This window comes from Rhipicephalus microplus, unplaced genomic scaffold (genome assembly GCF_043290135.1).
Source record: "Rhipicephalus microplus isolate Deutch F79 unplaced genomic scaffold, USDA_Rmic scaffold_159, whole genome shotgun sequence".
NCBI lineage: Eukaryota > Metazoa > Arthropoda > Arachnida > Ixodida > Ixodidae > Rhipicephalus > Rhipicephalus microplus.
Window position 1 is genome coordinate 63,113 of NW_027464730.1, and position 15,556 is coordinate 78,668.

Genomic DNA, 15,556 nt, shown 5'->3' on the forward strand with positions numbered 1-15,556 from the left:
AAAAACTCCACAACTAAAAACTGCAAAACTAGAGACTTCTCAACTAGAAACTCAACATCTAGAAACTCCACAACTAAAAACTCCACAACTGAAAACTCCACAACTTGAGAGTCCGCAACTTGAAACTTCACAACTAGAAACTCCGCTATTAAAAACTCCGCAACTAGAAACTCCGCAACTAGAAACTCCACAACTTAAAACTCCACAACTAGATACTCCACAACTGGAAACTTTACAACTAGATACTTCACAACTGGAAACCCCACAACTAGATACTCCACAACTGGAAACTCCACAACTAGAAACTCCACAACTATAAACTCCACAACCAGAAACTCCACAACTAGAAACTCCACAACTAGAAACTTCACAACTAGAGACTCCGCAACTAGAGACTCCACAACTAGAAACTCCACAACTATAAACTCCACAACCAGAGACTCTGCAATTCCACAATTCCAAACTCCACAACTAGATACTCCGCAACTAGAAACTCCACAACTAGAGACTCCACAACTTGAAACTCCACAACTAGAAACTCCACAACTAGAAACTCTGCAACTAGAGACTACACAACTAGAAACTCCAAAACTAGAAACTCCCCAACTACAAACTCTACAAATAAAGACATGGCTACAAGAAATTTCATGTCTAGAAAGTCCACAACTAAAAACTCCACAACTGGAAACTCCACAACTAGAAACTCCAGAACTAGAAACTCCACAACCTGAAACTTCACAATTAGAGACTCCGCAATTAGGGACTCCACAACTAGAAACTCCAAACTACAAACTCCACAACCAGAGACTCTGCAATTCCACAACTAGAAACTCCACAACTGGAAACTCCACAACTAGATACTCCGCAACAAGAAATTCCACAGCTAGAAACACCACAACTAGACACTCCGCAACTAGAAACTCCACAACTTGAGACGCCGCAACTAGAAACTCCACAACTTGAAACTTCACAACTAGAAACTCCACAACTAGAAACTCTACAACTAGAGACTCCTCAGCTAGATACTCCACAACTGGAAACTCCACAACGAGAAACTCCACAACTAGAGACTCCAAAACTCGAAACTCCACAACTAGAAACTCCACAACTAGACAATCCACAACCAGAGACTCTGCAATTTCACAACTAGAAACTCCACAACTGGAAACTCCACAACTAGATACTCCGCAACTAGAAACTCAACAACTAGAAACTCCACAACTTGAAACTCCACAACTAGAAACTCCACAACTAGAAACTCTGCAACTAGAGACTCCACAACTAGAAACTCCACAACTACAAACTCTACAAAGAGAGACTCGGCTACAAGAAATTTCATGTCTAGAAAGTCCACAACCAGAAACTCCACAACTGGAAACTCCTCAACTAGAAACTTTGCAGCTAGAAACTAGACAACTAGAGACTCCACAACTAGAAACTCCACAACTAGAAACTCCACAACTAAAAACTCCACAACTTGAAACCTCACAACCTTAAGTTACGCAACTAGAAAATCCACAGCTAGAGATTCCGCAACTAGAAACTACACAACTAGAAACTCCACAACTCAAAACTCCACAACTAGAAACTCCAAAACTCGAAACTCCACAACTCGAAACTCCACAACTGGAAACTCCACAACGAGAGACTCCACAACTAAAAACTCTTCAACTAGAAACTCCTAAACTAGAGACTCACCAACTAGAAACTCCACCACTACAAACTCCACAACTTCAAACTCCACAAATACATACTCGGCAACTAGAAATTCCATATCTAAAAACTCCGCAACTAAAAACTGCAAAACTAGAGACTTCTCAACTAGAAACTCAACAACTAGAAACTCCACAACTAAAAACTCCACAACTGAAAACTCCACAACTTGAGAGTCCGCAACTTGAAACTTCACAAATAGAAACTCCGCTATTAAAAACTCGGCAACTAGAAACTCCGCAACTGGAAACTCCACAACTTAAAACTCCACAACTAGATACTCCACAACTGGAAACTTTACAACTAGATACTTCACAACTGGAAACCCCACAACTAGATACTCCACAACTGGAAACTCCACAACTAGAAACTCCACAACTAGAAACTCCACAACCAGAAACTCCACAACTAGAAACTCCACAACTAGAAACTTCACAACTAGAGACTCCGCAACTAGAGACTCCACAACTAGAAACTCCACAACTAGAAACTCCACAACCAGAGACTCTGCAATTCCACAACTAGAAACTCCACAACTAGATACTCCGCAACTAGAAACTCCACAACTAGAGACTCCACAACTTGAAACTCCACAACTAGACACTCCACAACTAGAAACTCCACAACCAGAAACTCCACAACTAGAAACTTCACAATTAGAGACTCTGCAACTAGAGATTCCACAACTAGAAACTCCAAACTACAAACTCCACAACCAGAGACTCTGCAATTCCACAACTAGAAACTCCACAACTGCAAACTCCACAACTAGATACTCCGCAACAAGAAATTCTACAGCTAGAAACACCACAACTAGACACTCCGCAACTAGAAACCCCACAACTTGAGACGCTGCAACTAGAAACTCCACAACTTGAAACTTCACAACTAGAAACTTCACAACCAGAAACTCTACAACTAGAGACTCCTCAACTAGAGAATTCGCAACTAGAAACTCCAAAACTAGAGACTCTGCATCTAGAAACTCCGCAGCTAGAAACTCCACAACTAGAAACTCCACAACTAGAAACTCCACAACTAGAAACTCCACAACACGAAACTCCACAACTCAAAACTCCACAACTTGAAACTCCACAACTAGAGACTCCACAACTAGAAACTCCACTAATAGAAACTCCACAACTAGAAACTCCACAACTGGAAACTCCACAACTTGAGACTCCGCAACTTGAAACTCCACAACTAGAAACTCCGCTACTAAAAACTTCGCAACTAGAAACTCCGCAACTAGAAACTCCGGAACTAGATACTCCACAACTGGAAACTCCACAACTAGATACTTCACAACTGGAAACTCCACAACTAGATACTCCACAACTGGAAACACCACAACCAGAAACTCAACAACTAGAGACTCCAAAACTCGAAACTCCACAACTAGAAACTCCACAACTAGAAAATCCACAACCAGAGACTCTGCAATTCCAGAACTAGAAACTACACAACTGGAAACTCCACAACTAGATACTCCGCAACTAGAAACTCCACAACTAGAGACTCCACAACTTGAAACTCCACAACTAGAAACTCCACAACTAGAAACTCTGCAACTAGAGACTCCACAACTAGAAACTCCACAACTACAAACTCTACAAATAGAGACTCGGCTACAAGAAATTTCATGTCTAGAAAGTCCACAACCAGAAACTCCACAACTGGAAACTCCACAACTAGAAACTCCACAACTAGAAACTCCACAACTAGAGATTCCGCAACTAGAAACTCCACAACCATAGACTCTGCAACTAGAAACTCCGCAGCTAGAAACTCCAAAAATAGAAACTCCGCAACTTGAAACTCCACAACTAGATACTCCACAACTGGAAACTCCACAACTAGATACTTCACAACTGGAAACTCCACAACTAGATACTCCACAACTGGAAACTCCACAACGAGAAACTCCATAACTAGAGACTCCAAAACTCAAAACTCCACAACTAGAAACTCCACAACTAGACAATCCACAACCAGAGACTCTGCAATTTCACAACTAGAAACTCCACAACTGGAAACTCCACAACTAGATACTCCGCAACTAGAAACTCAACAACAAGAAACTCCACAACTTGAAACTCCACAACTAGAAACTCCACAACTAGAAACTCTGCAACTAGAGACTCCACAACTAGAAACTCCACAACTACAAACTCTACAAATAGAGACTCGGCTACAAAAAGTTTCATGTCTAGAAAGTCCACAACCAGAAACTCCACAACTGGAAACTCCACAACTAGAAACTTTGCAGCTAGAAACTACACAACTAGAGACTCCACAACTAGAAACTCCACAACTAGAATCTCCACAACTAAAAACTCCACAACTTGAAACCTCACAACCTTAAGTTACGCAACTAGAAAATCCACAGCTAGAGATTCCGCAACTAGAAACTACACAACTAGAAACTCCACAACTCAAAACTCCACAACTAGAAACTCCAAAACTCGAAACTCCACAACTGGAAACTCCACAACCAGACACACCACAACTAAAAACTCTTCAACTAGAAACTCCTAAACTAGAGACTCCACAACTAGAAAATCTACAACTAGAGACTTCAAACTAGAAACTCAACAACTAGAAACTCCACAACTAAAAACTCAACAAGTAGAAACTCCACAACTAAAAACTCTTCAACTAGAAACTCCTAAACTAGAGACTCCACAACTAGAGAATCTACAACTAGAGACTTCAAACTAGAAACTCAACAACTAGAAACTCCACAACTAAAAACTCAACAAGTAGAAACTCCACAGCATGAGACTCCGCAACTTGAAACTCCACAACTAGAAACTCCGCAACTAGAAACTCTACAACTAGGAACTCCGCAACTAGAAACTCCACAACTAGAAACTCCAAAACTCGAAACTCCACTACTAGATACTCCGCAACTGGATACTCGACAACTAGAAACTCCACATCTAGACACTCCAAAACTGGAAACTCCCCAACTAGAGACTCTGCAACTAGAATCTTCACAACTAGAGACTCCGCAACTCCACAACTAGAAACTCCACAACTGAAAAATCCACAACTAGATACTCCACAACTAGAAAATCCACAACTAGAAACTCCACAACTATAGACTCAACAACTTGAAACTCCACAAGTTTAAACTCCACAACTTAAGACTCCACAACTAGAAAGTTCACAACTGGAAACTCCACAACTAGAAACTCCGCAACTTGCAACTCCGCAACAGGAGACTCTACAACTAGAATCTCCACAACTAGAAACTCCAAAACTAGAAACTCCACAACTAGAAACTTCACAACTAAAAACTCCGCAACTAGAGACTCACCAACTAGAAACTCCACCACTACAAACTCCACAACTTCAAACTCCACAAATACATACTCGGCAACTAGAAATTCCATATCTAAAAACTCCGCAACTAAAAACTGCAAAACTAGAGACTTCTCAACTAGAAACTCAACAACTAGAAACTCCACAACTAAAAACTCCACAACTGAAAACTCCACAACTTGAGAGTCCGCAACTTGAAACTTCACAAATAGAAACTCCGCTATTAAAAACTCGGCAACTAGAAACTCCGCAACTGGTAACTCCACAACTTAAAACTCCACAACTAGATACTCCACAACTGGAAACTTTACAACTAGATACTTCACAACTGGAAACCCCACAACTAGATACTCCACAACTGGAAACTCCACAACTAGAAACTCCACAACTAGAAACTCCACAACCAGAAACTCCACAACTAGAAACTCCACAACTAGAAACTTCACAACTAGAGACTCCGCAACTAGAGACTCCACAACTAGAAACTCCACAACTAGAAACTCCACAACCAGAGACTCTGCAATTCCACAACTAGAAACTCCACAACTAGATACTCCGCAACTAGAAACTCCACAACTAGAGACTCCACAACTTGAAACTCCACAACTAGAAACTCCGCAACTAGAAACTCTACAACTAGGAACTCCGCAACTAGAAACTCCACAACTAGAAACTCCACAACTCGAAACTCCACTACTAGATACTCCGCAACTGGATACTCGACAACTAGAAACTCCACATCTAGAGACTCCACAACTGGAATCTCCCCAACTAGAGACTCTGCAACTAGAAACTTCACAACTAGAGACTCCGCAACTCCACAACTAGAAACTCCACAACTGAAAAATCCACAACTAGATACTCCACAACTACAAAATCCACAACTAGAAACTCCACAACTATAGACTCAACAACTTGAAACTCCACAAGTTTAAACTCCACAACTTAAGACTCCACAACTAGAAACTTCACAACTGGAAACTCCACAACTAGAAACTCCGCAACTAGCAACTCCGCAACAGGAGACTCTACAACTAGAATCTCCACAACTAGAAACTCCAAAACTACAAACTCCACAACTAGAAACTTCACAACTAGAAACTCCGCCACTAGAGACTCCACCACTAGAAACTCCACAACTAAAAACTCCGCAACTAGAGACTCATCAACTAGAAACTCCACAACTACAAACTCCACAACTACAAACTCCACAAATACATACTCGGCAACTAGAAATTCCATATCTAAAAACTCCACAACTAAAAACTGCAAAACTAGAGACTTCTCAACTAGAAACTCAACATCTAGAAACTCCACAACTAAAACTCCACAACTGAAAACTCCACAACTTGAGAGTCCGCAACTTGAAACTTCACAACTAGAAACTCCGCTATTCAAAACTCCGCAACTAGAAACTCCGCAACTAGAAACTCCACAACTTAAAACTCCACAACTAGATACTCCACAACTGGAAACTTTACAACTAGATACTTCACAACTGGAAACCCCACAACTAGATACTCCACAACTGGAAACTCCACAACTAGAAACTCCGCAACTATAAACTCCACAACCAGAAACTCCACAACTAGAAACTCCACAACTAGAAACTTCACAACTAGAGACTCCGCAACTAGAGACTCCACAACTAGAAACTCCACAACTATAAACTCCACAACCAGAGACTCTGCAATTCCACAACTCCAAACTCCACAACTAGATACTCCGCAAGTAGAAACTCCACAACTAGAGACTCCACAACTTGAAACTCCACAACTAGAAACTCCACAACTAGAAACTCTGCAACTAGAGACTACACAACTAGAAACTCCAAAACTAGAAACTCCACAACTACAAACTCTACAAATAAAGACATGGCTACAAGAAATTTCATGTCTAGAAAGTCCACAACTAAAAACTCCACAACTGGAAACTCCACAACTAGAAACTCCAGGACTAGAAACTCCACAACTCGAAACTTCACAATTAGAGACTCCGCAATTAGGGACTCCACAACCAGAAACTCCAAACTACAAACTCCACAACCAGAGACTCTGCAATTCCACAACTAGATACTCCGCAACAAGAAATTCCACAGCTAGAAACACCACAACTAGACACTCCGCAACTAGAAACTCCACAACTTGAGACGCCGCAACTAGAAACTCCACAACTTGAAACTTCACAACTAGAAACTCCACAACTAGAAACTCTACAACTAGAGACTCCTCAGCTAGATACTCCACAACTGGAAACTCCACAACGAGAAACTCCACAACTAGAGACTCCAAAACTCGAAACTCCACAACTAGAAACTCCACAACTAGACAATCCACAACCAGAGACTCTGCAATTTCACAACTAGAAACTCCACAACTGGAAACTCCACAACTAGATACTCCGCAACTAGAAACTCAACAACTAGAAACTCCACAACTTGAAACTCCACAACTAGAAACTCCACAACTAGAAACTCTGCAACTAGAGACTCCACAACTAGAAACTCCACAACTACAAACTCTACAAAGAGAGACTCGGCTACAAGAAATTTCATGTCTAGAAAGTCCACAACCAGAAACTCCACAACTGGAAACTCCACAACTAGAAACTTTGCAGCTAGAAACTACACAACTAGAGACTCCACAACTAGAAACTCCACAACTAGAAACTCCACAACTAAAAACTCCACAACTTGAAACCTCACAACCTTAAGTTACGCAACTAGAAAATCCACAGCTAGAGATTCCGCAACTAGAAACTACACAACTAGAAACTCCACAACTCAAAACTCCACAACTAGAAAATCCAAAACTCGAAACTCCACAACTCGAAACTCCACAACTGGAAACTCCACAACCAGACACTCCACAACTAAAAACTCTTCAACTAGAAACTCCTAAACTAGAGACTCCACAACTAGAGAATCTACAACTAGAGACTTCAAACTAGAAACTCAACAACTGGAAACTCCACAACTAAAAACTCAACAAGTAGAAACTCCACAGCATGAGACTCCGCAACTTGAAACTCCACAACTAGAAACTCCGCAACTAGAAACTCTACAACTAGGAACTCCGCAACTAGAAACTCCACAACTAGAAACTCCACAACTCGAAATTCCACTACTAGATACTCCGCAACTGGATACTCGACAACTAGAAACTGCACATCTAGAGACTCCAAAACTGGAAACTCCCCAACTAGAGACTCTGCAACTAGAATCTTCACAACTAGAGACTCCGCAACTCCACAACTAGATACTCCACAACTGAAAAATCCACAACTAGATACTCCACAACAAGAAAATCCACAACTAGAAACTCCACAACTATAGACTCAACAACTTGAAACTCCACAAGTTTAAACTCCACAACTTAAGACTCCACAACTAGAAACTTCACAACTGGAAACTCCACAACTAGAAACTCCGCAATTAGCAACTCCGCAACAGGAGACTCTACAACTAGAATCTCCACAACTAGAAACTCCAAAACTAGAAACTCCACAACTAGAAACTTCACAACTAGAAACTCCGCAACTAGAGACTCCACCACTAGAAACTGCACAACTAAAAACTCCACAACTAGAGACTCACCAACTAGAAACTCCACCACTACAAACTCCACAACTTCAAACTCCACAAATACATACTCGGCAACTAGAAATTCCATATCTAAAAACTCCGCAACTAAAAACTGCAAAACTAGAGACTTGTCAACTAGAAACTCAACAACTAGAAACTCCACAACTAAAAACTCCACAACTGAAAACTCCACAACTTAAGAGTCCGCAACTTGAAACTTCACAAATAGAAACTCCGCTATTAAAAACTCGGCAACTAGAAACTCCGCAACTGGAAACTCCACAACTTAAAACTCCACAACTAGATACTCCACAACTGGAAACTTTACAACTAGATACTTCACAACTGAAAACCCCACAACTAGATACTCCACAACTGGAAACTCCACAACTAGAAACTCCACAACTAGAAACTCCACAACCAGAAACTCCACAACTAGAAACTCCACAACTAGAAACTTCACAACTAGAGACTCCGCAACTAGAGACTCCACAACTAGAAACTCCACAACTAGAAACTCCACAACTACAAACTCTACAAATAAAGACACGGCTACAAGAAATTTCATGTCTAGAAAGTCCACAACTAAAAACTCCACAACTGGAAACTCCACAACTAGAAACTCCAGAACTAGAAACTCCACAACTCGTAACTCCACAACCGGAAACTCCACAACTAGACACTCCACAACTAGAAACTCCACAACCAGAAACTCCACAACTAGAAACTTCACAATTAGAGACTCTGCAACTAGAGATTCCACAACTAGAAACTCCAAACTACAAACTCCACAACCAGAGACTCTGATATTCCACAACTAGAAACTCCACAACTGCAAACTCCACAACTAGATACTCCGCAACAAGAAATTCCACAGATAGAAACACCACAACTAGACACTCCGCAACTAGAAACCCCACAACTTGAGACGCTGCAACTAGAAACTCCACAACTTGAAACTTCACAACTAGAAACTTCACAACTAGAAACTCTACAACTAGAGACTCCTCAACTAGAGAATTCGCAACTAGAAACTCCAAAACTAGAGACTCTGCATCTAGAAACTCCGCAGCTAGAAACTCCACAACTAGAAACTCCACAACTAGAAACTCCACAACTAGAAACTCCACAACTAGAAACTCCACAACACGAAACTCCACAACTCAAAACTCCACAGTTTGAAACTCCACAACTAGAGACTCCACAACTAGAAACTCCACTAATAGAAACTCCACAACTAGAAACTCCACAACTGGAAACTCCACAACTTGAGACTCCGCAACTTGAAACTCCACAACTAGAAACTCCGCTACTAAAAACTTCGCAACTAGAAACTCCGCAACTAGAAACTCCGCAAGTTGAAACTCCGGAACTAGTTACTCCACAACTGGAAACTCCACAACTAGATACTTCACAACTGGAAACTCCACAACTAGATACTCCACAACTGGAAACACCACAACCAGAAACTCAACAACTAGAGACTCCAAAACTCGAAACTCCACAACTAGAAACTCCACAACTAGAAAATCCACAACCAGAGACTCTGCAATTCCAGAACTAGAAACTTCACAACTGGAAACTCCACAACTAGATACTCCGCAACTAGAAACTCCACAACTAGAGACTCCACAACTTGAAACTCCACAACTAGAAACTCCACAACTAGAAACTCTGCAACTAGAGACTCCACAACTAGAAACTCCACAACTACAAACTCTACAAATAGAGACTCGGCTACAAAAAATTTCATGTCTAGAAAGTCCACAACCAGAAACTCCACAACTGGAAACTCCACAACTAGAAACTCCACAACTAGAAACTCCACAACTAGAGATTCCGCAACTAGAAACTCCACAACCATAAACTCTGCAACTAGAAACTCCGCAGCTAGAAACTCCAAAAATAGAAACTCCGCAACTTGAAACTCCACAACTAGATACTCCACAACTGGAAACTCCACAACTAGATACTTCACAAATGGAAACTCCACAACTAGATACTCCACAACTGGAAACTCCACAACGAGAAACTCCATAACTAGAGACTCCAAAACTCAAAACTCCACAACTAGAAACTCCACAACTAGACAATCCACAACCAGAGACTCTGCAATTTCACAACTAGAAACTCCACAACTGGAAACTCCACAACTAGATACTCCGCAACTAGAAACTCAACAACAAGAAACTCCACAACTTGAAACTCCACAACTAGAAACTCCACAACTAGAAACTCTGCAACTAGAGACTCCACAACTAGAAACTCCACAACTACAAACTCTACAAATAGAGACTCGGCTACAAGAAATTTCATGTCTAGAAAGTCCACAACCAGAAACTCCACAACTGTAAACTCCATAACTAGAAACTTTGCAGCTAGAAACTACACAACTAGAGACTCCACAACTAGAAACTCCACAACTAGAATCTCCACAACTAAAAACTCCACAACTTGAAACCTCACAACCTTAAGTTACGCAACTAGAAAATCCACAGCTAGAGATCCCGCAACTAGAAACTACACAACTAGAAACTCCACAACTCAAAACTCCACAACTAGAAACTCCAAAACTCGAAACTCCACAACTGGAAACTCCACAACCAGACACACCACAACTAAAAACTCTTCAACTAGAAACTCCTAAACTAGAGACTCCACAACTAGAGAATCTACAACTAGAGACTTCAAACTAGAAACTCAACAACTAGAAACTCCACAACTAAAAACTCAACAAGTAGAAACTCCACAGCATGAGACTCCGCAACTTGAAACTCCACAACTAGAAACTCCGCAACTAGAAACTCTACAACTAGGAACTCCGCAACTAGAAACTCCACAACTAGAAACTCCACAACTCGAAACTCCACTACTAGATACTCCGCAACTGGATACTCGACAACTAGAAACTCCACATCTAGAGACTCCACAACTGGAAACTCCCCAACTAGAGACTCTCCAACTAGAAACTTCACAACTAGAGACTCCGCAACTCCACAACTAGAAACTCCACAACTGAAAAATCCACAACTAGATACTCCACAACTACAAAATCCACAACTAGAAACTCCACAACTATAGACTCAACAACTTGAAACTCCACAAGTTTAAACTCCACAACTTAAGACTCCACAACTAGAAACTTCACAACTGGAAACTCCACAACTAGAAACTCCGCAACTAGCAACTCCGCAACAGGAGACTCTACAACTAGAATCTCCACAACTAGAAACTCCAAAACTACAAACTCCACAACTAGAAACTTCACAACTAGAAACTCCGCAACTAGAGACTCCATCACTAGAAACTCCACAACTAAAAACTCCGCAACTAGAGACTCGCCAACTAGAAACTCCACAACTACAAACTCCACAACTACAAACTCCACAAATACATACACGGCAACTAGAAATTCCATATCTAAAAACTCCACAACTAAAAACTGCAAAACTAGAGACTTCTCAACTAGAAACTCAACAACTAGAAACTCCACAACTAAAAACTCCACAACTGAAAACTCCACAACTTGAGAGTCCGCAACTTGAAACTTCACAACTAGAAACTCCGCTATTAAAAACTCCGCAACTAGAAACTCCGCAACTAGAAACTCCACAACTTAAAACTCCACAACTAGATACTCCACAACTGGAAACTTTACAACTAGATACTTCACAACTGGAAACCCCACAACTAGATACTCCACAACTGGAAACTCCACAACTAGAAACTCCACAACTATAAACTCCACAACCAGAAACTCCACAACCAGAAACTCCACAACTAGAAACTTCACAACTAGAGACTCCGCAACTAGAGACTCCACAACTAGAAACTCCACAACTATAAACTCCACAACCAGAGACTCTGCAATTCCACAACTCCAAACTCCACAACTAGATACTCCGCAACTAGAAACTCTGCAACTAGAGACTCCACAACTAGAAACTCCAAAACTAGAAACTCCACAACTACAAACTCTACAAATAAAGACGCGGCTACAAGAAATTTCATGTCTAGAAAGTCCACAACTAAAACCTCCACAACTGGAAACTCCACAACTAGAAACTCCAGAACTAGAAACTCCACAACTCGAAACTCCACAACCGGAAACTCCACAACTAGACACTCCACAACTAGAAACTCCACAACCAGAAACTCCACAACTAGAAACTTCACAATTAGAGACTCCGCAACTAGAGATTCCACAACTAGAAACTCCAAACTACAAACTCCACAACCAGAGACTCTGCAATTCCACAACTAGAAACTCCACAACTGCAAACTCCACAACTAGATACTCCGCAACAAGAAATTCCACAGCTAGAAACACCACAACTAGACACTCCGCAACTAGAAACCCCACAACTTGAGACGCTGCAACTAGAAACTCCACAACTTGAAACTTCACAACTAGAAACTTCACAACTAGAAACTCTACAACTAGAGACTCCTCAACTAGAGAATTCGCAACTAGAAACTCCAAAACTAGAGACTCTGCATCTAGAAACTCCGCAGCTAGAAACTCCACAACTAGAAACTCCACAACTAGAAACTCCACAACTAGAAACTCCACAACACGAAACTCCACAACTCAAAACTCCACAACTTGAAACTCCACAACTAGAGACTCCACAACTAGAAACTCCACTAATAGAAACTTTAGTTAGTGCCTCATTGTCATTCTTTACACGTTCACAGAGGTCATTGAACATAACTAAACTCGCGTATTTTTGGCAGCAGTGGTTGCGGCTGTGTACAAGCATTGACCCTTGTGTTCGCTCCGTCCAGGTGGTGAATCTTATCTGCACGGCTTACTGGACAGCACTGCTTAGCTGCTCCTGCTGTATCCTCGGCACGTGCAGCTACGTCACTGAACTTCAGCCGCTACGTTCGCCATCTACCGGACAAGGAGCCCTACAAATAGACCATCGTTTGCCATTGCTTGTCATTTTGGCAGCAGTGGTTGCGGCTGTGTACAAGCATTGACCCTTGTGTTCGCTCCGTCCAGGTTCGTTGCTTCTCGGTGCACTCCTTTCTGTTTTGTCTTTTTTCTCGCTTCCACTGCTGCCTTCAATGTATTTTATATAGTTGATTTTTTTTATTTTGTGTCTTGTGTCTTGTGTGTTTGTGTCTTTATTTTGTGTCTTGTGTTCCGTATTTTGAGTATACTTTTCTTCATTACTTATCTTGAGAATGCCGACTTGCGCGGAACTAGCAAAGGAAATACAGGCTCTTCGGCAGGAGGTCGCAGAGATGAAAACAAGCCTTGTGATGTTCAATGACCTCTGTGAACGTGTAAAGAATGACAATGAGGCACTAACTAAAGAAAACAAGGTCCTGAGGGATGAGAATAAGAAGCTCAGTAAACAAATGTGTGATCTCGAACAATACTCGCGACTTAATAATGTTGAACTGAAGGGAATCCCTGAGACAAAGGGCGAAGACTGCTTGGCAGTCGTCCAGGTTATCGGTGAGAAGATTGGTCGTCCAATTGCCGATACAGACGTAGACGCCGCGCATCGGGTGCCCGCAAAGAATGGAAGCAACATTATTGCGCGATTCTGTTCGAGAAACAAGAAGGCTGAATTCGCTAAAAAGGCAAGAAAGGCATGCTTGTCTACCACAGATATAGGGTTTTCTCAGAGCACAGGCCCTAAACCTGTGTATGTGAATGACCATCTCACACCAGAACGAAAGCGCCTCTTTGCACAGGCACTTGAGCTTAAGAAGGCCAATCAGTGGAAGCATCTCTGGACTGACAATTGTACAATCAAAGCCAGAAAGGCGGATGACAGTCGCGTGTTTCGAATTGCATGCGCAGAAGATCTCCGAGTATTCTCCTAGTTATCCTATCAGTCCCCATTTTAAACTGACCTTAGATCAACATGGCTGCGTTCTCGTGCCAGCAAACATCAGAATTGCTACTCGAGAAGTCACCATCCCTATCACTACTTCACTTAAACATTCGCAGTCTTAGAAAGCACCAGGATGACCTTGTTGCGTTGATTTCCTTGCTTAAACATTCATTCTCTGTCATATGTTTATCTGAAACTTGGTTGTCTGGTAATGAGGATAACTTGTACGGATTGCCAGGTTATTATTCCGAATACTGTAATCGGGAGCTCTGTCGTGGTGGCGGTAGTGCCATACTTGTCAACTCATGCTTAACCTACACACGCCGTAGTGACATAATCTTTAATAATATTTTATGTGAATCTGTTTGGCTTGAATTCAACCATAGTGTTATACCATTGAATAGCCGTAGTACTATTATAGCTTCCATTTATCGGTCACCTTCATCGTCGTATGCCGATTTTTGTAATCAGTTAAGCATCATTCTTAATAACCTAGTGAGGGAAAATAAAAACGTTGTCTTATGTGGTGATTTTAATATAAACATTATTGATCCTGATAGTGCATCGTGCTTAGAATATATGAACTGTTTATACTGCTATGGCTTTACGTCGCATATCTCAGCACCAACTAGAAACGATTTACTAGGTTCGAATACCCTAATAGATAATATTATCTCCAACATTTCCACTGAACACGTAGCAGGTGTAATAGATCATAGCATTACAGACCATAATCCCGTATTTTTCATTCTGGGCTCCGAAAATACCAAGGCCAGTAACATCTCTACGAAACGCCGATTCGACGCGGACAAGTTTGTGCAAATAATTAGCACAGTAGACTGGACATCGGTGACTAATCAAGACTGCGCAGAAAAGGCTTTTGAGTCTTTCTCAGAAGTAATAGCTTCAGGTATAGATGCATCCACCACTTCCACTACTGTCACGAAGTGGTATCGTTCCCCTAGAAATCCATGGATAAGCAACTCGTTGTTAAAGTCCATTAATAAAAAGAATAACCTTCATAAGAAACTAAAGTCGCAGCCTTATAATCTCGCATTAAAATGCCGCTTTCACAAAT

The 15,556-nt window shown here is 41.3% G+C and overlaps 1 protein-coding gene across 1 annotated transcript; it reads left to right on the plus strand.

Moving 5' to 3' along the window:
* Positions 1 to 13,816: 13,816 nt before the first annotated feature.
* On the plus strand, positions 13,817 to 14,467 carry LOC142791307 (uncharacterized). Its single transcript, XM_075885465.1, has one exon. It carries the CDS (start codon positions 13,817 to 13,819, stop codon positions 14,465 to 14,467), a length of 651 nt encoding a protein of 216 aa, XP_075741580.1.
* Positions 14,468 to 15,556: the final 1,089 nt, after the last annotated feature.

What these genes read in the sequence shown, in the direction of transcription:
- LOC142791307 (XM_075885465.1), top strand. Translation starts at nt 13,817, where the DNA reads ATGCCGACTTGCGCGGAACTAGCAAAGGAAATACAGGCTCTTCGGCAG.